Below are 26,323 nucleotides of genomic sequence, written 5' to 3'. Positions count from 1 at the left end.
CTCGTAATCCGAGACCCGAACGCTTTTGTTTAAATTTAATACGGGACGTTACACCGCCCAAATAATTCACAACAAAGCCCATAATAAAAAGCGTAGACCCATCGTTAACCCTTAACGGTCGCCTTAGATAGATATTCAAAATTTAAAACGCCAATCGCAGAAAAGGAAAAGAAATATCCTCACCCCTCTCTATCTTTATTTTCACCCAAGCTTTTTTCATTTTCTTCATTCTTCTGAAGAGAGAGAGATAACGAGAGAGAAACAAACAAAGCTTAATGGAGGATGTTCAGATCAACGCAGCGACCTCCTCATCCGATTCACCACCGGAGATTCCCGATCCCCAATTCGTTAGCGACACAACTGAGAAATCAAAGCTCGGCGACACACCCATGGACGAGCGCGACGATTCCATGGTCTGCGATCCCAATTCAAGACTCGTTCTCACCGGTTTCACAGAAGCTAATCACTCAGGTCCGAATTCGATCTGGGTCTCTAGGGTTTAGGGTTTCGCCTAATTACCACTGGATCTAGCCGTATAAGCTTGTGTGTTGAGTAATTTACTTTGTTGTTGTTGTTTGTGAAAGCAGCAGATGATACCATTATGTTCATAAACGCTGGAGGAGCTGATTCGAAGGTGCTGGATTCCGAGATGAGTATCCTCGGAGATACCTGTTTCGAAGGAGGAGGTGTGTTGAGAACAGATGAGTCTATAGTCGAAGCGGGGGACTTCCCGTTCATCTACCAGTCAGCTCGTGTGGGGAACTTTAGCTACCAACTAAACAATCTTCTTCCTGGGGAGTACTTTGTGGATTTTCATTTCGCGGAGATTGTTAACACTAATGGACCTAAAGGGATTAGAGTGTTTAATGTCTATGTTCAAGATGACAAGGCAAGTTGGACCAACTAAAGATTTGTTTTTTTTTGGTTTTGTTTTGTTCGTGTAGTTATGAATGAGAGTTTTGATTGATTCTTTTGTTTTAGGTCTTATCTGAATTCGATATCTTCTCGGTGGTTGGCGCAAACAGGCCTCTTCTGTTGGTTGACTTAAGGGTTGTGGTAGTGGATGATGGTTTGATAAAGGTTAGGTTCGAAGGAATCAATGGAAGTCCAGTTGTTTGTGGGATTTGTCTCAGGAAAGCACCACAGGTTTCAGGTAACGATGCTCTCTTCTCTTGTGCGTGGTTTTGTTTAAGGTTTTTAATAGGGGACCTCAAAGTTTTCAGTTTTCTAACTCATTGTTTGCATTCATGTACAGTTGTAAGGACATCACAAGATTGTATTAAGTGTCAGAACTGTGCTACCGAAATAGAGATTTCTCCCGCTCGGGTACTGTTTGACTAGCCTGCTGGCTCTTATTTCCTGCGTTAATGGACTATATACCTTAAGTTTCTTCTTTTATGTTGATTTCCGAGCAGAAGAGGCTTATGCGAGCAAAGGCTCATGAGAAGTATGAGAAGAAGATTGAAGAGCTTTCTGAACGATACCAACATAAGTCAAATGAGTGCCACGAAGCATGGATGTCACTGACCTCTGCCAATGAGCAACTAGAGAAAGTGATGATGGAACTTGACAATAAGATGTATGAGGCACGCTCTCTAGGTAATGCAGAAATTCCCTTTTTTTTTGTCAATCCAAATTTGTACTTTCTATATCTTTTTTTTTACGGTGGGTTTCTTGTTTTTAACTTGATGCTTACTTAAAACAGACCAAACTGTGGAGACGCAAGCAGATTGTTTGAACAGCATCACTAGCAAGTATGAGAATGACAAGAGACATTGGACCGCTGCAATTGCTAGTCTACAGGAGAAAATAGAGGTAGCTTGGTGTTTCCTCATGTATTGTTGTATCAAAGCCTCTCCGCAACGTACTTGGAATCTATTAAACTGTTTATGTGCAGATAATGAAAAGGGAACAATCTCAGCTATCCCAGGAAGCACACGAATGTGTGGGATCAATTCCTGAATTGTACAAAATGGTTGATGGAGTTCAGGCACTTGGTGAGTTTCTATCTCCACTCTTTTAGGTCTTAAAATGGGATTTAAAGAGGCATTTTCATGAAGGCCTAACACATAAACTCGTTAAAAACAGTTTCACAGTGTGAGGATCTCAAGCTGAAGTACAGCGAAGAGCAAGCAAAGCGAAAGGAGCTATATAACCATATACAAGAGACTAAAGGCAAATAAATCTTATCTTTACCTGATGGTTTGCCTTAGCTTCTTGACATCACAACTTTTGAATCTACTAACAGCATTCTTTTTATCAGGCAATATTAGGGTCTTTTGTCGTTGCCGCCCTTTGAATAAAGAGGAAACATCAACGAGGTGTGCCACAGCTGTTGACTTTGATGGAGCAAAAGATGGAGAGCTTGGTGTTGTTACAGGAAATCATTCCAAGAAGAGTTTCAAGTTTGACAGAGTTTATACACCAAAAGATGGTCAAGGTAGTGTTGTGGCATGGTCACGTTATATCATTTTTAATTATATATAACACAGATTTCTAACAAAGTTTCTTTCTCGATCTTGCAGTTGATGTCTTTGCAGATGCTTCTCCAATGGTTGTTTCGGTGCTAGACGGCTACAATGTGTGTATCTTTGCATACGGGCAAACAGGAACAGGGAAGACGTTTACAATGGAAGGTACCCCACAGAACAGGGGTGTCAACTATAGAACCGTTGAGCAGTTGTTTGAAATTGCTAACGAAAGGCGAGAGACAATTTCATATAATATTTCTGTTAGTGTCCTTGAGGTCTACAACGAACAGATAAGAGACTTATTGGCAACATCACCAGCTTCAAAGAAGTAAAAATCTCTACTTTAAACACACAACTAAAACATAGACTTTTTACAGAGCTTGATCGCAATATTTATTGATATGGTTACTCAGGTTGGAGATCAAACAATCATTTGATGGATCCCATCATGTTCCTGGGTTAGTTGAAGCAAAAGTGGAAAATATAAATGAAGTGTGGAATGTGCTTCAAGCTGGGAGCAATGCAAGAGCTGTTGGATCCAACAATGTGAATGAACATAGTAGCCGCTCGCACTGGTATATTTGGATTTATCCCCCTCTCACTATGTTTTTTGAATGTTTGGCTTTCCCTCATCTTATATTTCACTATGAGGGTTGTTTGATATATTAAGTTTTCTTCGCAGCATGCTCTCTATAATGGTGAAAGCGAAGAACCTGATGAATGGTGACTGCACAAAAAGCACGCTTTGGCTTGTTGATTTAGCAGGAAGTGAGAGGTTGGCAAAGACTGACGTGCAAGGTGAGCGTCTGAAGGAAGCACAGAACATCAATAGATCGCTATCAGCTCTTGGGGATGTGATTTATGCATTGGCTACAAAGAGCAGTCACATTCCATACCGGTTAGTCTATATCTCTCTCCGTCTCTGTTATGAGCTTAATAATACTGTCTGCGTTAACACTTTTCCATTTGTTCACTTTCAGAAACTCGAAATTAACTCACTTACTACAAGATTCATTGGGTAAGAATCGTTATTTACCTTTTCATAAGGATCAATCTGTGGTTACACTGAGCTTAAAAACTTGTGTGAATGTGCAAATGATGCAGGAGGTGACTCCAAGACGCTGATGTTTGTGCAAATCAGTCCTTCTGAGCACGATGTGAGTGAGACTTTAAGTTCACTAAACTTTGCAACGCGTGTGAGAGGAGTTGAGTTGGGTCCTGCGAGGAAGCAAGTTGATACCGGTGAGATTCAGAAGATGAAAGCAATGGTATGACTTCTGAAAGGCTTTTGTTTTGATCTTCCTGGGTTGCGTCACACAGCTTTCTCTTATTGCTCAATGTAAATCTTTTAAAGGTGGAGAAAGCAAGACATGAAAGCCGATCTAAAGAGGAATTGATAAAGAAGCTGGAAGAGAACATACAGAACCTGGAAGGTAAGAATAAAGGAAGAGACCATTCATACCGAAGTCTCCAGGAAAAGAACAAAGAGCTTGAAAGCCAGCTTGAGTCACTGCATAACCAATCGGAAAAGCAAAACGCACAGCTTCAAGAAAAACTAAAAAGCAGAGATGAGACTTGTACCAATCTCCAGCAGAAGGTTTATTTTCTTCCACTTGATGATATTATTGATTTTCTTACCATTTTATGACTAACAAACCGTCTTCTCATTTAAAGGTCAAGGAGCTAGAGTGTAAGCTTCGGGAGAGACACCAATCAGACTCTGCAGCTTACCAACAGAAGGTTTACTTATATCAATGTTGATTGTTACATAAAGCTCATTATGATTGTTATAGACAGTCCAAACATCTTAAATGATGCTTGCAGGTTAAGGATCTTGAGACTAAGTTGAAAGACTCTGAAGGAAACTCCCTTGTGTTGCAACAGAAGGCTAAGGATTATGAGAATAAGTTGAAAGATTCTGAAAGCAACGCTCTTGTATGGCAACATAAGGTTAGGAAGGCGCACTGATTCATTCTCAAAACTTTACAATCTTTTTATTTTAAATAAATGTCTCAACATCTCGGCCTTCGATTCGATATGGTGTTTCAGATTAAAGAGTTGGAGAGAAAACAAAAAGACGAGCAAACTCAAGAAGCAGTTTTACTACGACAGAAGGTTGGTTTCATGGATTGTCTCAAGGATCTTCGAGTTTATCAAGTCACCCGGATATGTGAAAAGACTTTGGTTTTTGATTTTTGCAGATTAAAGAGCTTGAAGTGAGGCTAAAGGAGCAAGAGCTGCACGTACAGCAAATGGCAGCAACGAGAGAGTTCCCTGATGTTGCGAGTGCTACTCCTAACGAAGTGAAGACTTGTTTCAAAGAAGATAACTTCGGCAATGAGAATGCGGAATCCAACAACAATAACAACAACATCTTGAGAACATCAAACCGGCTCAAGGCTAGTGCTGCTCGAAGAAACGATTCTTTGAACCTCAATGAAGCGACTAGAAAGAAGAGGGTCTCGAGAAGCGGTGAAACAGAGAACAACGGTGGTGATGAACCTCAGATGAAGGAGAAACGGATCAGGAAATCAGACCCACCAAAAGTTGTTGCCAGATTAACCAGACCAACGAGACCAGTGAGTTCGTCGAACCAAGTCCCTGTGGCTCAGAAGAGAGTTGTTAGCAGAGAACAACAACAAGCTGTGGTTGGGAAAGAGAGAGACCCCAAGAAGAGGATGTGGACAAGATAAGAGAAATAGCTTTTAAATATCTCTCTAATCTCTGTGTGATTTGCTTGATTACATCGATGGTTTATGTAACATACCTTAAGCTTTTGCTCATTACTATCCTCATCATTGCCATTGTTTCATTATTGCTACTAGTAGTTGCTTCTCTTGGTTCTTACATGGCTAAAAAGGCAATGGGAACAAAAGAGCATGGGTTAGAAATAGTACAATGAGTACTACTAGCAGTCCTATCATTTCTTCTTCTTTTTATTTTTGGCAACATCATGTCTTCTTCTATATGTTAGAAATGCATTAATCATATATACATTAATACATTTGGTTTTATTAATATTCACACCCTTTATATATTACATTACATACAAATGAATAAAAAACAACTCTAGAAAAAAAAATATAAATCCCCTCCACAGTCAATTATTTCCATTCTATCCTATTTCCTTTTTCAAGTTGTAAAAGGACTTTCAAGACGAATATAATCATACATAACACCTTGAAACGGTCCTACACTTCTCGATTGAGTTAAATATATGGTATTATCACCAACACTTAGTAAATCTCCAGCAACGTTGATACTATACAATCTATATAACCCATGAATCCCATGTCTTGCAATGGCATTGTCTTTTCCGATTAAACCGGTCGTGAAAATATGATCGGACTTCGGATTGTTGACCCGAACTTGTAACTCGGAATCAGCGGCTGAGGCTAGAGCTATTCTGAGCGTGTAGAGACCGACCCGGTTCACGTTTTCCAGGTTAAATATGATTTGCCATGTCGTTGAATCGTATGTATTATTTCCAACATTTCTATATTATTATTATAAGAAGCAAAAAAAAAGCATTTGGTTTAATATAAGAAAGAATTTGATTAGATAGATGATGTGTCATTTAGGAATTGGAATAGAACTTAATTATATGTAAGTACTAGGTACCTGGTGACATGTGCAAAGAACCAATCTCTTTTATAATCACTAACACCGACTGTGTAGACAAGATCGTTTTGAGGGTATAAATCTGCGTAACGATCCCACAATCCATATTGTCTGAATCTGCATTTTTAATATTCAGTTCAATTTTGTTCTTTATATTCATTAACAACAAAATATGTCTAAAATTTGGAAATAATGATATCTACTCATACGTAAAAAATCTAGTAAAAATATTTATAGATGAGAATATTAAAGATTGTGGTACTAACCTATCTTGAAGTGGGTTAACATAAAGCTTATTCATAAGTGTAGGGTAAGGATCCGGTATATAGAACTCTCCGGCTGTTCGGTCCGGTACACCTATTTCCCACAACGTTGGACCGTTTCTAGGTGGCTCATACACTAGAGGCCCTACATTCATCTGGCTACCTGCACACCAAGATGAATAGAATGGACCTTTTAGTAGACTTAAAACTATAAAACCACGATTTTTTTTTGTCACTATGGTAGTATGGTACCTGGCGTGATGGTAATGTTTTGTTCATATTTATAGTCACCGATAAAACCATAACCCCATGCGTAGAGACTATAATTGCCTGCCCTCACATTATCTATTATGAATCTTCCTTTTCTGTCAGCTTTCGTCCAAAACTGATACCCCTTTTGTCACAAATAAATAAAAATTATTATAGATTATAGCATTTCTACATTTGTATGGAGTATATCTACTATTATTATTATACCTTTGATTCGGTTTGCCATGAACCGGCTTCACCACATGGTGCCAAACCAACAAAAGCAAATTTCCCATATATATTTAGTCTTGACACGTATCTACAACATTATATAATAAAAAGTAGAATAAGATTAAAAAAATTGTAAGAAATAAATTTTAATTGACAAAAGAAAGTGAAATTATGTTTTAAACAGGGATGTTTATTTACCGGTCTTTGATATAGAATTGACCTTCTATCGTTCCTCTCTGATGAGAAAGGGGATAGTCTTCTGAATTTACAAAATCATAAGGCCAGCTTCTAACTTCTACAGCCATCTGCGACAATGATGAATGTAAATCTCAAATTTTCGAAAAGAAAGTTAATATAGTTAAGAAGAACTATATAATAAATTCATTTATTTTTAAAAAATATAACATAGAGACATGGCAAAAGAACCTGTCGTTTAGCATCTTTCCAGAGACGAAGAGTGGAATCTTTGGGAGAGACAGAGTTGAGATAAGCCAAGACAGGTCCAAAAACCTTCTTCCATGGCTCTCCATTTCTATAATCCATTCTCATCTCTTTCCCCGCGTAATGAGTGCTCGTAAACATCTATAAAACATGATTATTGATCATGATGTACGTAAGTGTCGCATGATTAAATACTTAACAAAAGTTTAGCAATCAATACATAATGATTAAATAATTTGATCATGCATGATTTGAGGTTAAAATAGAGTAAATGGACTCACGGACAGGGTGATGGGTCCGGCGTGAGAGGTGAGGTCTTGCTTGATGGGCCCACCAAGTCGGAACTCATCGCTTGGAGTTATCATCCAAAACCCAACCGGTGGGTCCGACGAGATCCAACCATGAACGTTGTTGTCTTTGTCTTCCATTGAGTACATATACTTATCGTCCACCTGCATCACACCAAATCACTTCCCACAATGTAACAATTATTATTATCATAATCTTGAGTTTTGACTAAACTCATCCACATTGTATAATCAATAACCAAAACCGGTTCTTCGGTTTAGTAGTTTATCCGGTTTATTTTACTAAATTATCATAGTACCTCTCCTTTAAACATAGGGTTCTTCGGGTTTGTCAAGAGAACAGCTTCTTTGTAAGCTAATATCTTAGCATTGTCTCGATCAGCCATGGATGGCATGCTTCTCTGCCGGTCATCAGATATCGCCATGAAATCAAATCTGATATTGTCCCCAAAAATGCAAACTTAATACAAATTTCAGTTAGAATTTAAATAATAAAATGTGTGGTTACTTTTTGGGGTTGAGCTTGAAGACGATCCTAATCTGGTCCATGTCCACGTCGGGCCAACCTTCTAACCTCTCTAATATACCGTACATGTATATTCCGGAGACACCAGTTCGAATAATGTACCTAAAGGGGTTGACAAAAAAAAAAAAATGTACCTAAAGGGAAATTTATATTCGATGGTAACTAATTACTTTGGAGCTAAAAGGTACACTAAACTATATAATATAATTACCTTTTATCTACGTTAAGGGGGACCAAGGAGCCACGTTTCGAGATTGTCCACGTCCTTGTAAATGAAATTTCAACTTGTTCTTCGTTCTGAGTTATGATTTCGAATTTAGTTCCTTCTAGTCTACAAAATACCAAAAATAATGTTACTTATCGAACGATTATTGCAATTATCACTACAATTAAACTATCATATATTGTTACATATATTGAATAAGAATATTCTTTGTATATACTTATATCAAAAATGGCTGCAACAAATTATACTCACTTGTCAATTTCCAATGCCTTTTCCGGTTCATACCATACTATGTCCCAATACCTAATTCCATAAGAATTTATCCAAGAATGCAGTAAGACTTTATTAAATATACAGTTATTTGCATTAATTAGTCGAAGAAAATTGGGTATGTAAACATTGATTTTTCAATATATAATGTGCACCAAACATAAAAATATGTTAAAAAAAAAATCTTACCCACGATCGTCAATTTCGTCGTCCAACACGTTATCGATGCCATTATATTTGATTCCAGTTATCAAACCTTGTGGGCTCGAGAAAGTAACTTGAATAATACCATTATCAACTACCACCTGAAAACCAACATATTCTTATTATATTATAAAAATAAAAGGATTAAAAATATTTGAATATTGCTTACCTTCTCATTACTAACTCTCCTTAGCTGAACTGCTAAGCCTGGTATACTTTGTCCAGGATTTGTGATGTTTAGTTTGTTTCTGCAATAGAAAAATTGTACTTAAAATTTCTTTTGTTTAGTATAGTATGTGACTGTTTTAGTTATGAAAAGGCAATCTTATTCTTAAACGTATTTAAAGTAGTTCAGAAAACTAAATTAGTATATCTTTTATATTAAAATTTACAAATTTATGGGCTCCAAAGCTCTTGGGTCTGCTAATTAGAGTAGGTGATCTGACAAGAATTCAACTCATTCTTGTTTCATTTTAGTTTCAACTATAGTAGTTATAGTATGGTACGAACTCCACTTTAGGATCAAAGGTCAACATTAGTGGAAAGAGTGTTGAAGACGAAAGGAATAATTCTAATGAGGGAACACAAACATCCATCATGTTATGAAAAGGAATAAAGAACATAGATTACTATATAATACTCTCTCCGTTCTAAAATATATGATGTTTTGGAGAATTTTTGATGTTTCATAACAAATGATGTTTTGATATTTTTATATTAGTTTTAATTTTATTGAAAACTAATGATGTTTTATACTTATTTTTAAAAATTGGTTGAATTAGTTTTGGTTTATATTTTTGATATTACTTTTTTAGGAGAAAATATATATTTTAATTCTTGTACATACATTCAAAACATCAGGTAATTTGGAACAGTGGGAATGTTATTATATAAATAAATATACCAAATATATTTAGGAGGTGTTATTGGTTTATATATTTTGATTGATTTAGAAATCCATATAGTATTTATAAATCCAAGTAAAATATGCAAATCTGAAGGTTTTTCCTCGGATTTGAGTCTTTGTATTTTTAACTAACAAATCCAAACAAATTCATTCAAATCCATTATAAAATCAAATATATTAGTAAATCCGTACGATTGAATAACACTTGATTTTAATACAGGTTTGAAAATCACAGAACCAATAACACTAGATTTAATTCGGATTTTCAAATTCATTAAAATACAACATCCAATAACCCCTACTTAGGTTATGTGAGGGAAGTGGGAACTGAGAAGAAGACCCGTAGTTAAAAAAGACATGAAGGTTTAGAGCCGAAAGGGAAAAGCAATCCAGTATATTTTAAAGTTTTTTTTGTATTTAAATTTAAAAAGAAAGAAACAAAGGTTGAAAGAATTTTATTCCAGCTTTGAAAGATTAATGAGACCAATTCCTTAAAACAAATATTCGTTGTTTCTTTTTGTCGTGTAACGTTAATAGAGTAATTTTAGACACACGTCCCGTGACGATCTCGGTTTCGAGATTCTCGTCTTTATACGGTTTTACGTTATATATTTTGTATATGTTGCAAGTATAATGTTTTTCTTTTTCTGATAATAGATATAAATAAATAAATATGTGTAGTGTATTTGATCCAAAAAAAAAGTGTAGTGTAGATATAAACGAAAATTAAAGAAAGTATTTAAGGATTGTCATTAGTTACCAAGTAAACTTCACTTATTTCGATTCCTCAAATAAAAATGTTTCAAAATATTATTTGATTTTTTATTTTTGTAGTAATTTATTATATAATAATAATAAACTTTAATTAAAAATGTATTTATTAAATTATTACTGATTTAAAATCATTAAAATTTATAAATTACAGAAATTAATCTTTTCGTAATAATTTTTTATTTATTTATAATATGAGTAAGAAACTGAAAAATGTATAATAACCTTGAAGTTGAACCAAAAAAAAACCTTGAAAAGTTAATATGAAACATGGAAACAAGGAAACCTTTGCTTTCTCCTCCGTGTTTTGTTTATTGGAAATTTACAAACATCAAGGCTAAACATTTTACTACATGAAATTTGTTAAACTTCCATTTACTCCCTCAATAGTTAGATAGTTTCTTAATGAACTAAAAATGTAAAAAAAAAAAACTATAGGCCGGTGAAAAATTACAAAATAGTGGGGACAAAAATAGTAAACACCAGTTTCTGATGAAAAAAGTTAAGACCCTCTGTTTCAGTAAGTTCAACATGTGAACTTAAGAAATTAAAAGCTTCTCAAACCAATTTTGCATTTTAAAATAAAAGTAAGAAAAAGGGAGACGGATGAAAACATGACCCGGCCCGGGTAAAAACAGAGCTTTGAGTTAAGAGCAAACATACCGTGAGTTCTGAGAATGAACACTTTGAACAAGGAGATGCAGAAGAAGAACTTGGAGCATAACCCAACCCGACTTCTTTCTCGGAGCTCCGAGTTTCATCTCCGCCACAATTCACTAAACTTCTCCGACATAAAAAACAATTAAAAAGGCAGATACGTATATGTAAACGGACAAATACGCGTTTGTCTATATATAGACAAGAATTAACAAACCCTTCAAAATGGGTAAATAAAAGATAACTATGAAAGATGCAAAGTAAGTACCTTCTTGATTTTCTTCTGTGTTGGGTTTCTTGGGAAGATACAGTTTGAGGAATGCAGAAGAAGAAAGAAAGGCTTTCCTATGAAGAAGGTAATGTAATCTCTCTCTTTTCTCTCTCAAATTCACTGATTATTCTTTTTAGTTCTCACAATAATCATAGGATTAGAATCTTAAGTAGCTTTATAAAACTCCAGAATCTACAATAAGAGGTGGGGAGGAGTACATATATATATACATACGTATATGTATATGCTGCATATCTAAATGTGTGCGCGTACGTAATTGATCTAGACCATCTTAATGTTGCAGGTGTGACTTTTTGTTGCCTAACCTTTTCATCTTTCTTTATAAAATTAATTAAGAAGAAAACTGATTTACCAAAATAAGAGAAATGTTATATTCTTTGACTAAGATATATAATTTACCCCAACTAATACATTGATGATATAAATAATTAAAAATGTGATGTAAATATAATAACAATAAATTTATTAGTATATATATATGTAATACAACTAGATCTAAAATGAAATAATGAATGCATCTTTAACTGCAAGATTTTGAAGGCATTTTATAAGGTTTTAATCCATTATTATTTGGAAGCTATGAGATGGTGTTATGTGGATGGAGTTTCAAAGAAGAAAATAATTTTACAGGTCAATGGTGGTTTTCCAGCAAAGGAGGCACATTTGACAATGTAATAGAAGCCATCAGATGTGTTGAATGTGAAGCTTTAGTTTGGGCTATGAACTACATAAAAACCTTACGGTTTTTAGAAGTGGTGTCTCAACAAATTATTTTTAACTGGTGAAAATAGTATGTACACCGATAAAATGGTCTGCTTTTACTTCCCACATGGATGAATTTTAAAGATATAATAAAAAGTTCTTCCCTAATTCACAATCAAACATACTTCTAAAGCAAATAAAACAATAGCGTGTTTATACAAGGTGTTCCGAATATGCATGCTGCTATAGTTTATGCTGATTTAATTTCACCTAATTGCTTGATCAATCGGTGTATGTTTCGTAGTTGAGTAGATATTGTTGGTAATACAATTATTAGTATTTTTAATATATATTATCTATTAATTCATATTTTAGTTTCAATATATTCTCAAATGGAAAATTAGCAACATTCCTTCCGAAGAGAATTTGAAATATTGTCATAATTGGAAGCACATTCCTATATGAGACAGCAGAACATTTGTCCATCCCTGATTAACATTTACCATTCAAAATATGTACATGCATACAAGTACAAAGAAAAATAAACTTTAGCCTTACCTCATTGTCTCATGCGCAAAAAGTTTCTTCTACTTTTGTTAAAAATTTTAAAATGCTATTGTCATTTTATGATGTAATGAAGTTGTTGAATCAAGTTTCACATAAATGTTTTTGGTATTTCATTCTATCAATTCATTATATTTATAACATCTAGATTTTAAAATTTGCTGGGAGACTCTATATGGATGTGAAATGACAAACATTTTACCTCTCTCCGCAAAGGAGAAAACATTGCATACAACATGTTGTTTTTGCATTTTACATGTATATACAAATAATCATGAAAATAACTGCCAAACATATGTCAAAAATTTTGTACTACTATTCACTTTATATAACGAGGACATTCACACGAATTATAAATATTAATACACACACACATACACAAATTGTTAGAATATTCAAGTCAGTGTAATTAAAAGGACGCCTTATGCACGGTGGAAACACCCCATTTAAAAAACGACGGTCAAAACTCAACAAATTTCCTTATTAATATAAAATTATATCTGGTCGTTTATTGCCTAACTCATTGAGAATATGGAAGTTAATCTCTTGTAGTTTTGTTATTCTTCAAGTATATACATGCCTTCTTCATTGATTAATTTCACGTATACGACTTGAGAACTGTAAAGCAGTCGAAAGACTAAATAAAACTAGAAGAAAACGACTAAAAACTACTGTCCTTTTTGTCAACTGATCCTTTCGACCAAACAACTAACATTGTCAGATTTTCGTCTAATTTGCCATTTAGACATTTACCGAGATCAAATGCCAGACTACTACCATAACATTATGATGGCGAAAAACTAACCATTAGAAATGTTTATTTTATGAGCGAAAGAAAGAAAAAAACAATTACAAATATTTGTCCCTTGAACGACCATATATACCGGATTGTCACCAAACTTACCATCATTTGACACCAGACCACCAGTTGAATATGTCATTACAAAAAGTAATCAGCTACGTACATACTTTCATTAGAGATATATACTTAAGACAGACCATCGCTTCTTTTATTTTGCAGCGACATTTGTGTTTTTTAGCAACAAATAGTAATCACTTTTAGGACTGGTTTATATTTAGAAGACACAGATATAATAAATTTATAAGATAATAGAAACTAGATTTTCACCCGCGCTAAAGCGTGGAATAATTCTTTGGTAACAATTTTATATAATCGCATTTTCTCTTCAATTAAAATAGGTATGAGTATAAAATCTGTAACCCAAAATCCGTACAAAACTCAATCCAACAAAAACTGATCCGTACCCAGTCCGAAATATAAGAAATCCCATAATAGGTCTTGTAGTGTGGTACACCACATATCTGAATCCGAAGTGTTATTAGCCGAATCCGAATGGACAACCTGAAAAACTAAAAAATCCAAAAAATCCAAAAAGCGACCCAAAGTCCAAATTAATTGCAAATATAAATATATGAAACATAAATATGTACTTAAATATATTCAATTCTATATTTATTTTGAAATTATTTATAAAAATAAGTATTTAAATCTTCAATAAGTACCTTAAATATCCAATCATATGTAAATAAGTTTATTTCTTATGTTTTTCTTTTCAATTTTGGATTTAACTTCGGATATATCCGAACCGAACTCATATAACCTGAATCGAAATAATATATGGTTCCTTTATGAATTTAGATGTGATACAATTTAGAAGTAAAACCGATGTGTTATATCTGAACTTGATTTGTACTTACAAATTTATCAGAATAAGACCTAAGATGTGATATAAATTAGAACCAAAATTCTAAATACCCAACTCGTATCACAACGGGTACCTGAACGCTCAAGCCTAACTTAAAATTTGTTTTATGTTTTGTTCAATTAGTTTTTTATTTGACAAATATTTATATGTATTGGAATAATCCGTGAAACTATACTGATAAAAATATCAATAATAACATGTTCGAGCATATCATGAAATATTAACGACTATTACTATTTATTTTATCATATGACTATATATATATAATTTTAATACTTTATCCATAAGAATTATATTATTATGTATTTTGCGAGGATGCTAAAGAATATTTTTTTTGCATTTGAATTAGAGTACAATTGTATATATGTATTAGTAGGCATATATAATTCTTTTTATATTAATAAATTAAAATATAATTGATTATTTACTTAAAAGTAGTATAAATATAAATTGAATTCATTACTAAAAAATAGTAGATTAGTTATTTAGTTCTTTAATTTTAGGTTAGAGTATATATTTAATAATAATTAAGTTAAGTATAAGTAGAAATAATAGGAAAATAGTTAAATATATTGGTCCAACCTAGACTATTTGTAAGTAGATAAAAAATATAATCTTAAATTAATAGATTAGATACACGATTTTATTAGGAAAAGAACTGACAAAATATTTCGAGTATTTTATATTTTATATCTATATATATTGGGTTAGTTCATATGCATGTAATAAAATTGGCCAAACAAACATAGAATATGCTTAAGTGGAAATATAATGACATTATTCCGAAATAACGGTTTCAACTTGACCTCCACATTAAATTTATCGCCCTCCCCAAAATTAATAAATTATACATTTTGATACACGATTTATACAAATCGTATATTATTATTATGTTGACATTTTTTCGAATGAATATGGTGACAATTTTTATGATAATTAGGTAATAATGTGATGATCTAACGCTACTATCTTTGAATTACTTTTCAATAACTTCTTCGTACACGGTTTAGATTAATTTTCAAAATGTCTTTGCCAAGTACTTTCCTTACAAAAATACAATTCAATACATCTACCTTTATATATATAATATATACATTTATGTACCAATTTACACAGTAATAATATAAATATATTTACTATTTATACACTAATATATAACTCTCGACCGATTGGAATATTATTTATTATAGTATTAATATATCATATGTAGATAAATGAAAACCAAAATAAGCTAAAACTAAAAATTAAAGTAAATATTCATCAAATAAAAATATTGTAAATCTATATATATAAAGAAATGTTCGCCTCTCTCCCGTGAAGCCACGTCATCAATTCGTGCGTTCTGGGAGTGACATGTGTCCCATTTTATATTTAGGGCCAAAATAAATAAATGCAGTTAAGGGTAATTGAACCCAACACCTCTAGCACTGGTAATTTCTCTTAGAACCACTAGGCTAAAGTCACTTTTTATAAGTATGTGGCCGCGTAAATACTTATTATCCTGTCAGCTGGAAGCTCATGCTTCTTCTGCTTGTGGCCAGGGCCGACACTGAACTGACGTCAAGATGAAGATCGTGAAGTTAAAAACTTTGCTCCAAACAGTTTTGCAATGTTTTCAACCTTTATAACTTGATGCATATAATATATATCAAAATACATTTGTTGTACACGCTTTTATTAGTTTTCCTTTTAAATGAAGGTATTTACAGTTATAAATGTTTTGTGCCAGTGAAGTAATGGTTGAAAAATCTCTATACATATGTCATTTTAAAATAACACTCAACTTCTATATATAGTCAATACATATGTCCATGTTATATTCTAAACTAAATATTTTCTCTTTTAAAAATATTGAAAACAATTTTTTTAGTCTACAAGCAAATGTTGTAGAGCAAGTATGCATTATACAAAATAATATATATTTAAAAACCATACACAAAAACATAAAAGTTGCTATAGGCCTCTTTCTGATACATGCACACTCCACTATGAATAAAAATTAAAAAAAAAAACAGTATTGTCATCAAACTTTATCACAAATCCACATTTGTATATCTATAATTATGAGTTGGACAATTAGTTAATTTGATACAATACCAAAACAAGAATAATCGAAAAACAACTATACCACCGCATACTAATAAGTAAGACATAAGAGATAACCAAATTCTTGAATCTTAAAACAAATTTCAACTCGAGCATTTAGTGAATATCAAATTAACTAATATCCCGCCCGTAGGGCGGGCCGACCCTAGTAGATTAAAGACATACACCACTGAAACAAATGATGGCACATCAGGCCGTCCCACTAATTACACAAACGACACAGCATAATTAAAACAAAAATACCATATAAAGAAAAATCTAGACTTATGTGGCTGTAAGCAAAATTAGAGGTTTAGTTCATCACAAACTGAACCTGATTATAAAATAACAAAGCGAGAAAGATATATATATATATATATATATATATTTAGTATATAACTACATACGTTATATGTATTAACATTTTAATGACGGCGAAAATGCGGTACAGCTCTGTGGTTCCGTTAGTGCAAGACAAAATTTCAAAGTTGGTTGGTTAGAATGGTGGAGACTATATTATATTTTTAATTTTCCTCTTTTGAAAAAGAGCAAATTTACATTTGATATTCTTATGTAAGAGTCAAAGTAACCGTAAGTTGTTGTTTTCAACCATCGTGTGGGCGTGAAGGTTTATTGGAAATGTACATTTAGCCGTCTGAGTATATTACTACTCTATACTCTGTTTCTAAAAGAGTATTACTATATATGTTTTCTTTTTCAAATGATTTTAGTATTAATATAGACCATAGAGTTGGTTTGATATTGTTGAACTAATTTGCTCTTTCAGTGTTTATCTTTTTGAGTGGATTCATCTTACTAAAATTGGTAACTTTTTTTTTTTACTTTCTTAACTTTTGCAAATCATATTTTAGGATAATCTACCATCTTTGAAAATGTATTAGTTTGGCCTATTTAAAAAAATAACTTTTTAAAGATGTAAAATATTATTTCCATTTTCCAAAAACGTCTTATTGATTCCTCCTTTAGTTTCAAGAACGATGAGATTATGGTCTTATAAGCTATAACGATTTTTGTTGTTGTTTATCATCAAGCAATCCAACTTTTAAACTTCGACATATGTCCCTTGATAATAAGCGTTTCGCAAGTGCACCACCACTTGTAAAGCATCCTAACTGAATTCCAAATGAAATGGCACACGCGTAGTATTTTCACACTGTAAACTTTAGCCATAAATATTTTGATCTTATATTTAATATCGCCGTCCCATGTAGGTTTATCTTACAAGATTCTTCTTATTGATATATTTATTGTGTGTGCAATAAAGTATGAAGTTCAAAAACGGTTATTTTTATTGCTTCTGGACAATTTTGAACTGTCAATGTCGTAAAATTGCACGATAAATTCATAATTCTGATTATTCAAGCAAACCTGATTAATTAGAAACATATAATATCAAGATAAACTGATGCAGAAACTGTCTTTAAGAATTAAGGATCAATAAAGAAGCGTCAGTTACATCTAAATACAAAACTTTTCAGGGCAATTGGACGTTGAGTTTCAGTCCATTACATCACGCAATAACACAAGGGTAGATTCCGAGTGAACAAACGTTATAACTTATATATATACAAAGATCTGACAAAAGAATAGAATAAGACATCATGATTCTGGTGAACAAACGTTATAACTTATGTCTTTTCGTCGTCTATTGTTTTTAAAAAATCATTTGAATATTATTTAAGTTACGAGGGTTTGAAATGTTTTACAATAATAACTTAACCAGAGATTTTTTGTTTGTAATTTGTTCGTATTTAGCTTCCTCTATAATCGCTTGAGACTACTTCGGTTAAGGATACAAAAGATAGATTAATTGTGCTTCTAGAAATATAATTATCAATTTTAAGATCATAAAGGTGAAGAAGAAAAAGGACAAAGATTAGTCACATGGCCTTCACTACTGGGGATTCACAGGACTCCCTTTTGTCCCTTTTGCCCTTTACCATGTTGTTTCTGTCGACGATTATAGATTCTCCACAAGAACGATGGCATGTGGTAGAAATTTTTTTGACATCAGTCACAGACTCACATGTGTAGAATTTTTCCCCATCATAATTATTTCGTAATTTTTATCATTTAGCTAACAATTAGAACTTTTTAGTAATGGAGTTGCAGAGGCGCGGGCTTCCAGTTTGATGCCTGGGCTTGATTAGAAAAACAAAAACCAAAAAACAATAAAACATGTTGGGCGATTTCTTCTCTAAATATGGTAACTTGTTTTCTTTAGTAGTGGGCTTTCAGTTCCTTTTCTAAATATCGTAAGTTAGCTTATTTAACAGTGAGCTTTTGTACGGCTCATAGTTTCAATAAGAGCATCTCAATGATTGTCTAACATCATTTATTACATATGTTTGCATTGCTTATAAATGATGTAAAAAAACTTTGCATCACTTAATTAAATGACTCTGAAAGTGATGATGCAAATAATTTACATCATTTTATTAATAACTGATTTAAAAAACTAAATATTTACATTAGTTATTGTAAGTGATGTCAATGTGTATCAATTGTGAACAAATGATATTAACATTTAAATCATTCTTTTGAAATGATATAAACACTGACATCAATTAAAGTAATTGATTTTAATTATTTATATCATTTATTAATAACTGATATTAAATTAATATCACGTTTTTTAAATAAATAATTTTTATAATTTATAATATTTTCTAAAATAATATTGTTATTTGTATGTAACTGATGTTAAATAAAATCAGTAGATGAATTTATGTCAATAAATAAATCAAACAGAATCTTTTTATTAACTATTTTCCGTTAAGATACAATATGACGATTAAAAAGATAAAGATCTAAGCTTCTAACAACAGCAAGAAGAAAATGATGAATTCATATAAAAATAGTAGAACAAATAAATAGACTTGGCTATAAAGTTTCTTGAGTTGTGATTCTTCTTCCTTTTCTTCTCCTTCTCTTCATGTTTATTTCAATCATTAATCTCTTTTGGTGGCATAACGAGATCAATTGATAAATTCTCTCCTTCGGCTGCTTTTCCTTAAGACTTTACTTTCGAAATATTAGTAGATGTTGTCTCTTTTACTTCTGGATGTTCCTGATCCTAACAATGAAAGATTATTTAGTCATTCTAAATATCGTAAGTTACAAAAATGAGAACAAGAAGAAGAGAAGCAAATAATACCTTTTCAGAAAAATTCTATCAGATTTGTCGGTTTAGTAAATCATAGTTTCCTGTCAATCATGCATAAGAAGAGACATAATCCATCATTAGGTTTCACATAAGAAAAAACATATTTAATCGTTAATGAAAAATTACTTTGAATCAAATAGCTTTTAAACTGATAAAAAGACATTGTAAGAAATTAAGTAGAGGGAGAGCCAAGAATGAGGATCACTGTAGAAAAGAAGCTGGATTTATTGAGGTGAAACAGTTATAGCTATAGGAAGAAGATCCAGTTAAATTAAAGTCACATTAAAAAGAAAAGAAATCAAAGCCATAAAAATCGCAATTTCTTGTAACTCTATTTTTTTTGAAGCTTGGAATATTCTGTGTAACTGACTATTTTAAATACGTTGTTTCATTTATCATCAATTTAACCGATTAAGTATTATTTATTTGCATCAATTTTTATTGATGGTAAACTTTGTATCATTCTAATAATTGATGTCAGCAAGAAAATTTATACAGCATTTGTTTATATGATACAACTTTTTGTAATAGTATCATTTTTGTTAAAAGTGATTCAAATTATAAAAAAAAATATATCACTTAATTAAACTGATGTCAAATAAATTAATAAAAACATCACTTATCATAATTGATGTTAAACTATGTATATTTGCTTCATTTATAAATAAGTAATGTAAAATAGAAAAATAGAATCAGTTAATTTTGTATCACAATTTAAGTGATACAATTCAACTCTTTTTTTGTAGTGTATGTACAAGACAATGACATTAACAATTGCGTCAGTTTTTCTTTCTCATACTTCAACTTTTATACAAAATTGATTTCAAATAAATAAATTTAACTATTCAATTTAAGTTGAATTCAACATTGACCAAAATAATATTGGCCAATCTTATTGAATAATATGCTACATATATATAGTTTAGGGGAATTTCCCAAATATGACTCATTAATTCATTTGAAATACAGAAAAAGATTACATACTCAATTAAATGCAAAAGTAATAAAATTACCAATCTAAACTATACTAAAAGCACAATATAAAGCCCTATGAAGCCCTCCACGTCGGATAAAAAAAACAACCTATCAGGAGCTTCCAAATCGCCACGTCATTTCTTTGTTACGTCGAAACTGGTTTTAACGGGCCAATTCAGGTGAGCGTCTTATATTAAAAGCTATGGCCCATTTTAACCAGACCTAGCCTCCTTACAAACACTGCATCTAAGTCGTCTCTTGCTCTTCCCCTTCATGATCATCGTTTCTGATTTCTGCAATTCACAGTTTCTTTTGTATTTATCACTGTCCACTCACACTCATTCAATTACGATATTTTCTCCAATCTTGATGAGTAAATGATCCTTTCATCTCCCTTTGTTCTCCTTTTATATAAACTCATTCATTGAAGTTCACATTCAACCATAATCAACAACCTCTGTTCAACGATATCAATCCATGGCGATGAAATCGGTTCAAAACTCTGGCAAGTCTCGGAGATTTTCTTACACCCTCTTATTTATCATAGTTAATTTATTTTATCACCCTAAACTTTCCAGAGAGCAAACGAAGCCCTGAACGAAATCAGAGAAAGAAGATCAAACTATGAATCTGAGAATATGAAAGAGGACGAAAACATGTTGAATGTTGTCAACTAAAGGGTTTTGTCTGTATTTGTATTTGATTCTTGGATCTGACGTATCATTCATTTATCTGTATTGCAGAGATTTGGCAGATAACAAAGCCATCGAGTTTTGGATCCTACATTTGGCAAGAGCCTACCCACGAAATAGGTATGATATTGTCATCGTCTCTCTGCATTAAATTGATGACACTTTGATGATGATATATTTAAACATATTGGAATCATGATACATATATATATATCTTCTCATACTATTTTTTCGAGGGAGTGTTTTGAAGCTGTCCACGAAACATGATATATCTTCTCGATGGAAATTCCAATAATTATTGACGGTTGAATCATCACAAACTTCACTAACTCAGGTACTACGTTTTAATATGAAACCATGTTATTGTGTTTGTTCTTTGGTTGCACGTAACGTTTTCTCAGTCTCCGTATATATGTTTTTGTCTTTGCTGATGGATTTAAAATGTGACGTAGAACATAAACGAGAACCGGTCGAAAACCAAAGCAGCTTTTTTCGATGTAATCAGAAGTGGATCTACAGCCTTTGCCAACTATCTGAAACCAAACTGTGTTATGTGGGTATCAAGTTTGTTGCCTGAGTTAGTGAAGTTTGTGATCTGTGGGTAAATTTAATTGTGAAGTTTATTATACCCAACTATCAATTTGCAACCTGACCCGGTCAAGTGCTTAAAGAAAAGCAACAAGAGACTTGAGGAAAACTTGATTTTTGGAACTCAACTCCAAGATTGATTTGAGCCGGTAAAGAAGAAAATCAAAGCAACCACCCCATTCAATATTTTGCATCATGAACGAGCCTCTCAATCTCATGACGGATACTTCTCCACTCTCTCTCTCTCTCTCTCTCTCTCTCTCTCTCTCTCTCTCTCTCTCTCTCTCTCTCTCTCTCTCTCTCTCTCTCTCTCTCTCTCTCTCTCTATGATGTTATTTTAACGGGTTTCCGCATGTCTTCTGTTGCAACTTTTTCAGGGGAGACTGTTTGGGTAAAATGAACAGATTTCTAATCCTTTCGCTTATTTCCCCTTTCATTCTATGGCAGAAGCTCAATTTTGATGAATAGTTCAAGCTGATGTCATGGCTGGACTTAATGGCAAGTTTTTCTCCTACACAATTAGTTCCTTAATTTTTTTTCTTCACCAGCTGCACTGCGATCTAACCTTTGATATTTCCTCTTATATTAGACTGAGAGGCACCAGCTAGATGATCAATGAAATTCTCCGAGTTTACCCGTTTTTACAATTTTGTTTTCGTTGTGTGCGGTGAGAATGGACATAAGAGTATCAGTAAGATCTTTTGTTCTTTTTAATAATTATTTTGGTTATTCTCCCCAAGAATATGTTCCATTACAACAATAGAAATAATGCCAAAGCTCCATTTATTTTTGTCCAGCTGTAGGTAAAGCAACAAGTTTTGGCTTTTATACGTTGTCTGCATGGGAATCTAGAAGGATATGACTCTAAAGGTATTCCTTAGATTTCACACCAAAACAAATGTGTTTATATATGTGTTTGTGTTTTCATTCATCTTATTGTTTGTGTTTCACCTCAAGTGCTTGCCCTATCCTCATAGATGACTTTGTTGAGCGTCCAGGTTTGGAAACAAATATAGAGCTTTCTTTCTCAACACATTTTACAATAGAAAGTTAGAAACCCATATCCTTTTGTTATTTATTTACAGCATTTTAGGATCGAATAAGAACATTGTCCCCTAACTGCGGTGATAAATAATCTGAATCATGCCTTTATGAAGAACCTCTTTCTGGTGTCTTTGGTTTTTATACCCTTGAGAGGTTTTCAAACTCTTTGCATAATCTTATTATTTTCTTCTGCTGTTAGATGAACAGCACAAAGATTATCGTCGCTGCCACACAGGATTAAGAAGTGTTCCAGGCTTAAAGAGAATAAAAATCTAAAGACAATGAAAAAAAGTATCAGAACTCGATACTCTTATTCGCCCCCAAACTTGAAACGAATCGGATCCGACAAGAGTCCAAGATGTTCATTCATGTCACATTGCGGGATCGAGTTTTCTCACAAGGGTTTGCGAGTCATTAGAATATGATGAGTACGCAAGGGTAGAAACCGCTCCACACCCGCAGCAAAAAGGTCTGGCCACAATCTCAAGAGTTAGCAAAGCAAAGAAGGATATCAAACCAAAGATTTGAAGAAAGAGGCTGCAGACGGCGGAGAAACTAAGGAATAAGATCTGTTATTCATCATTCAATTGTAATTTTTTTTGTGCAGTCGTTAGATAATGCTTTCATTAATATCAACCATTTGATGACATATCTTTCATCCCGATTAAGACCATCTTCTATTGATTTCCATGCTGTTACAAGTTGGATCTTACAAACTCTATTTACCTCACATAATATTCTCATTTTCTAATTGCAAGACTATCACTAAGTGCTCATTTACATTCTTATTTAGAAAGAGTGTAGTGCACGTATCATCAGGGTTTCACTATATATAACTGATACTGTAAATATCATCATGGTTTCCATTATATATAACTGATACTGTAAATGAAACTAAATAGAATCATTAATATAAATAAACTAAACCGATATAGTAAAAAAAACTACATGGCCGTTCGACGTTAAAAAAAAACTAAATAGAATCATTAATAAGAAAATAATGTTTTTGGATCATAGTTTTAGACTGAAAATATATTCAAAATTTCCCCAAATGGTATATAAAAATTCATTTTTAATAACAGCGTAATGATGTCAAAAAAATAAATAACAGCGTAATAACCTCATTGTATTTTTTTAAAATAGTAATTTTAAAACCAACTAATATATAATAATAAAATTTAAATGAATTGTGACTATCTATTGAGAATAATACTTTACTATAGCTAGATTTTGAGATATTTTTTTGTCTATAACTAATCTAATGATATAGTAATAATAATTGCTGATAAAAAAATATAGTAATGATAATATTTTCATAACATTTTCAGTGTATTTAACACATACAACATTTTTAAAAATAGTTCTATTTAAAGAAATGATTATTTAAATTAGCGTTACTTATTATAATTGTAAATAGATTATAATTATAAATAAATATATTATAAAATATTATACATATAAATAAAACATAAATATGATATAAATTATACATATAACAAAAAATATGGGATGTGGAGATTAATAATATATTTTCTTAATATGCTAAATATGTAAGAAAATTATTTTGGATAATAACTAAGATTACATTTTACGTTGTTCACCATCCCATACATATTTTAGATAGTAAAAAATAAATTGTTACTCATTTCTAATTCAAATTACTATATATATTTTTATAACATATATATAATATATTGTAATATAGATATTAAATACAACGTTATTCGAATAAACCCGGGCGTAGCCCGGACAAATCCCCTAGTACTCTTTACCAAACAAAAAAAACTAGAAAATCCTTTTATGATTTTATCTTTCATAATTCTACTATTACGAGAGAAGTCTACTACAAACAGATTTTTTATGTAGTCTAGTAGGTAGACTTCTCAAGAAGTCTACTTTGTAATTTGATATAGTAATTATGTTTTAAATATGTAAAACTAAATTGTTTAAAATTTATTATAAGTTATCAATATTAAAAATAAATATGAAGTAGATAAATTAAAATTTATACAATTGAAATTTTTGAAAGAATATAGATTGGTTGTCTAGTGTAACACATATACTAGACTTTATAACTCTTTTAGATATATACTCTCTCTGTTTTTAAAAAATATCATTTTAGAATTCCATTAGAACTTCCGGCTTAATATTAACTACAAATGTATTGGTTTATAAGTAATTTCATTTATCTTAAATATTATTAGTTGAATATGTGTAATTAACATAAGTTTAAATATATTTTAACTATTTTTTTAATCTATGTGAAAATTATGAAACGGATGGAGTATAAATTAGTTTCAGGTTCAAGTGTTTATTTTCGTAAAAATTAGTATTTTAGTTGACTGTTAATGATTTCAAGTAATGAACTCATGGCCAACAAGCTTGGAACATATAGTACAATTACAACCAGTGTTCAAGTTCCGAGGACTTACAATTCAAGTTTCGATTAAATATCAAATATGAATTCAAAAGCATCTAAATGGGAATAATGATGTAAATGAGGGCGTAATTAATTACTGGTATTCCCGTCGGCACTAACTACTAGTAACACTTTTTCTGTCTTTCATGTGAACTTCATAAATCTTGAATGTATCTACAGTTCTAAATGGCAGTGACAAAAAAAAAAAAATCTACAGTTCTAAATGGATCAGAGAGTAAGAAAATTTTAATGCAATATTTGAACTATTTACCTACATTTGCTTGTGGAGTAGATGAGGAAAATGAAAAACTAAGCAAGATTTAGAAGATGAATATCCTAACAAGCATTAAAAATGCTAATCATAGAACTGATATTTTTATTTATAGAAATAGAACTATAAATACACGAAACAGGTGACCCGGTATGATAAACATATGTAGGCTTCTTTGATGTTGATTAATGCAACATTTTGCATGATAATATTGCGATCAAATTACCTCTATTAAGCTTTTAAATTATAAACCGAATATGGATTACGGCAATCATCTTTTGTGTATTAGTGAGTGATAGTTATTATCTCTTAAAAAGCTATAATATACAGTAGAATCTCTATAAATTAATAATGTTGAGACTTTGATTACAGAGATATTAATTTACCAAAAAAAATTATTTATTTAGATTTCTTATTTTAAGATATATTTATTCTAAGATAAGGAAAATATTTGATTTTAGTGTATAGACATTAATTGTTATTTTTTGAAATTTGACATTTATATTAATTATATTATATTATTTGGTGTATATAATATATATTTCATAGAACTTAAATGTGATTTTAGATATAATATTACTAAATCTCATCAAAAATATATTAAGTGTTAAGAAAATATAAAGATAATTTCA

At 31.8% G+C, this 26,323-nt stretch overlaps 2 protein-coding genes and 4 long non-coding RNA genes across 9 annotated transcripts; 3 read left to right on the top strand and 3 right to left on the bottom strand.

Annotated features, from left to right (window-relative positions):
• Positions 1 to 67: 67 nt before the first annotated feature.
• LOC103837875 (kinesin-like protein KIN-14R) lies at positions 68 to 5,401 on the top strand. 2 transcript variants are annotated; one of them, XM_009114261.3, is made up of 19 exons: positions 68 to 471; positions 591 to 889; positions 982 to 1,153; positions 1,256 to 1,326; positions 1,416 to 1,599; positions 1,706 to 1,815; positions 1,898 to 1,997; positions 2,089 to 2,175; positions 2,264 to 2,440; positions 2,526 to 2,799; positions 2,885 to 3,046; positions 3,154 to 3,369; positions 3,452 to 3,489; positions 3,576 to 3,739; positions 3,826 to 4,068; positions 4,146 to 4,211; positions 4,296 to 4,421; positions 4,521 to 4,586; positions 4,673 to 5,401. In XM_009114261.3, exons 1-19 carry the CDS (start codon positions 276 to 278, stop codon positions 5,162 to 5,164), a joined length of 3,243 nt encoding a protein of 1,080 aa, XP_009112509.1. In that variant the 5' UTR covers positions 68 to 275; the 3' UTR covers positions 5,165 to 5,401. The 2 variants fall into 2 exon arrangements, with proteins under 2 accessions (XP_009112509.1, XP_009112507.1); XM_009114259.3 differs by having other exon boundaries at positions 74 to 471; positions 588 to 889.
• LOC103837874 lies at positions 2,706 to 3,731 on the bottom strand. Its single transcript, XR_004450771.1, has 2 exons — positions 3,508 to 3,731; positions 2,706 to 3,417 (listed from the first exon to the last, which is right to left on the bottom strand). It is a non-coding gene; the product is annotated as an uncharacterized LOC103837874 (long non-coding RNA).
• A 62-nt stretch (positions 5,402 to 5,463) lies between the features above and the next one.
• LOC103837873 (probable rhamnogalacturonate lyase B) lies at positions 5,464 to 11,650 on the bottom strand. 3 transcript variants are annotated; one of them, XM_009114258.2, is made up of 16 exons: positions 11,414 to 11,650; positions 11,152 to 11,264; positions 8,980 to 9,058; positions 8,796 to 8,911; positions 8,589 to 8,639; positions 8,322 to 8,441; positions 8,093 to 8,212; positions 7,884 to 8,019; positions 7,558 to 7,728; positions 7,262 to 7,417; positions 7,034 to 7,140; positions 6,833 to 6,923; positions 6,608 to 6,749; positions 6,359 to 6,518; positions 6,093 to 6,209; positions 5,604 to 5,967 (listed from the first exon to the last, which is right to left on the bottom strand). In XM_009114258.2, the coding sequence occupies exons 2-16, from the start codon at positions 11,247 to 11,249 to the stop codon at positions 5,604 to 5,606; spliced, it is 2,028 nt and encodes a 675-aa protein (XP_009112506.1). In that variant the 5' UTR covers positions 11,250 to 11,264; positions 11,414 to 11,650. The 3 variants fall into 3 exon arrangements, with proteins under 3 accessions (XP_033134503.1, XP_009112506.1, XP_009112504.1); XM_009114256.3 differs by having other exon boundaries at positions 11,152 to 11,269; positions 11,414 to 11,642; XM_033278612.1 differs by lacking the exon at positions 11,414 to 11,650 and having other exon boundaries at positions 5,464 to 5,967; positions 11,152 to 11,249.
• On the top strand, positions 11,636 to 15,663 carry LOC108869889. Its single transcript, XR_001956412.2, has 2 exons — positions 11,636 to 11,720; positions 12,068 to 15,663. It is a non-coding gene; the product is annotated as an uncharacterized LOC108869889 (long non-coding RNA).
• Positions 15,664 to 17,190: 1,527 nt separating this feature from the next.
• On the bottom strand, positions 17,191 to 26,233 carry LOC117128396. The gene is made up of 2 exons (XR_004451692.1): positions 24,774 to 26,233; positions 17,191 to 20,724 (listed from the first exon to the last, which is right to left on the bottom strand). It is a non-coding gene; the product is annotated as an uncharacterized LOC117128396 (long non-coding RNA).
• LOC108870357 lies at positions 20,716 to 23,685 on the top strand. Its single transcript, XR_004451693.1, has 3 exons — positions 20,716 to 22,648; positions 22,755 to 22,827; positions 23,201 to 23,685. It is a non-coding gene; the product is annotated as an uncharacterized LOC108870357 (long non-coding RNA).
• Positions 26,234 to 26,323: the final 90 nt, after the last annotated feature.

This window comes from Brassica rapa, chromosome A09 (assembly GCF_000309985.2).
Source record: "Brassica rapa cultivar Chiifu-401-42 chromosome A09, CAAS_Brap_v3.01, whole genome shotgun sequence".
NCBI classification, from domain to species: domain Eukaryota; kingdom Viridiplantae; phylum Streptophyta; class Magnoliopsida; order Brassicales; family Brassicaceae; genus Brassica; species Brassica rapa.
The sequence above is the reverse complement of the archived record's forward strand: the minus strand, read 5'-3'. Positions and strand labels throughout refer to the sequence as shown.

What these genes read in the sequence shown, in the direction of transcription:
- LOC103837875 (XM_009114259.3), top strand. Translation starts at nt 276, where the DNA reads ATGGAGGATGTTCAGATCAACGCAGCGACCTCCTCATCCGATTCACCA. An exon ending in GAAAGCACCACAGGTTTCAG is followed by an intron (nt 1,154 to 1,255) that starts GTAACGATGCTC and finishes ATTCATGTACAG; the next exon opens with TTGTAAGGACATCACAAGAT. An exon ending in ACATCACCAGCTTCAAAGAA is followed by an intron (nt 2,800 to 2,884) that starts GTAAAAATCTCT and finishes ATGGTTACTCAG; the next exon opens with GTTGGAGATCAAACAATCAT.
- LOC103837873 (XM_009114258.2), bottom strand. Translation starts at nt 11,249, where the DNA reads ATGAAACTCGGAGCTCCGAGAAAGAAGTCGGGTTGGGTTATGCTCCAA. An exon ending in GGAGAGTTAGTAATGAGAAG is followed by an intron (nt 8,912 to 8,979) that starts GTAAGCAATATT and finishes GTTGGTTTTCAG; the next exon opens with GTGGTAGTTGATAATGGTAT. An exon ending in GACGAAATTGACGATCGTGG is followed by an intron (nt 8,640 to 8,795) that starts GTAAGATTTTTT and finishes TTATGGAATTAG; the next exon opens with GTATTGGGACATAGTATGGT.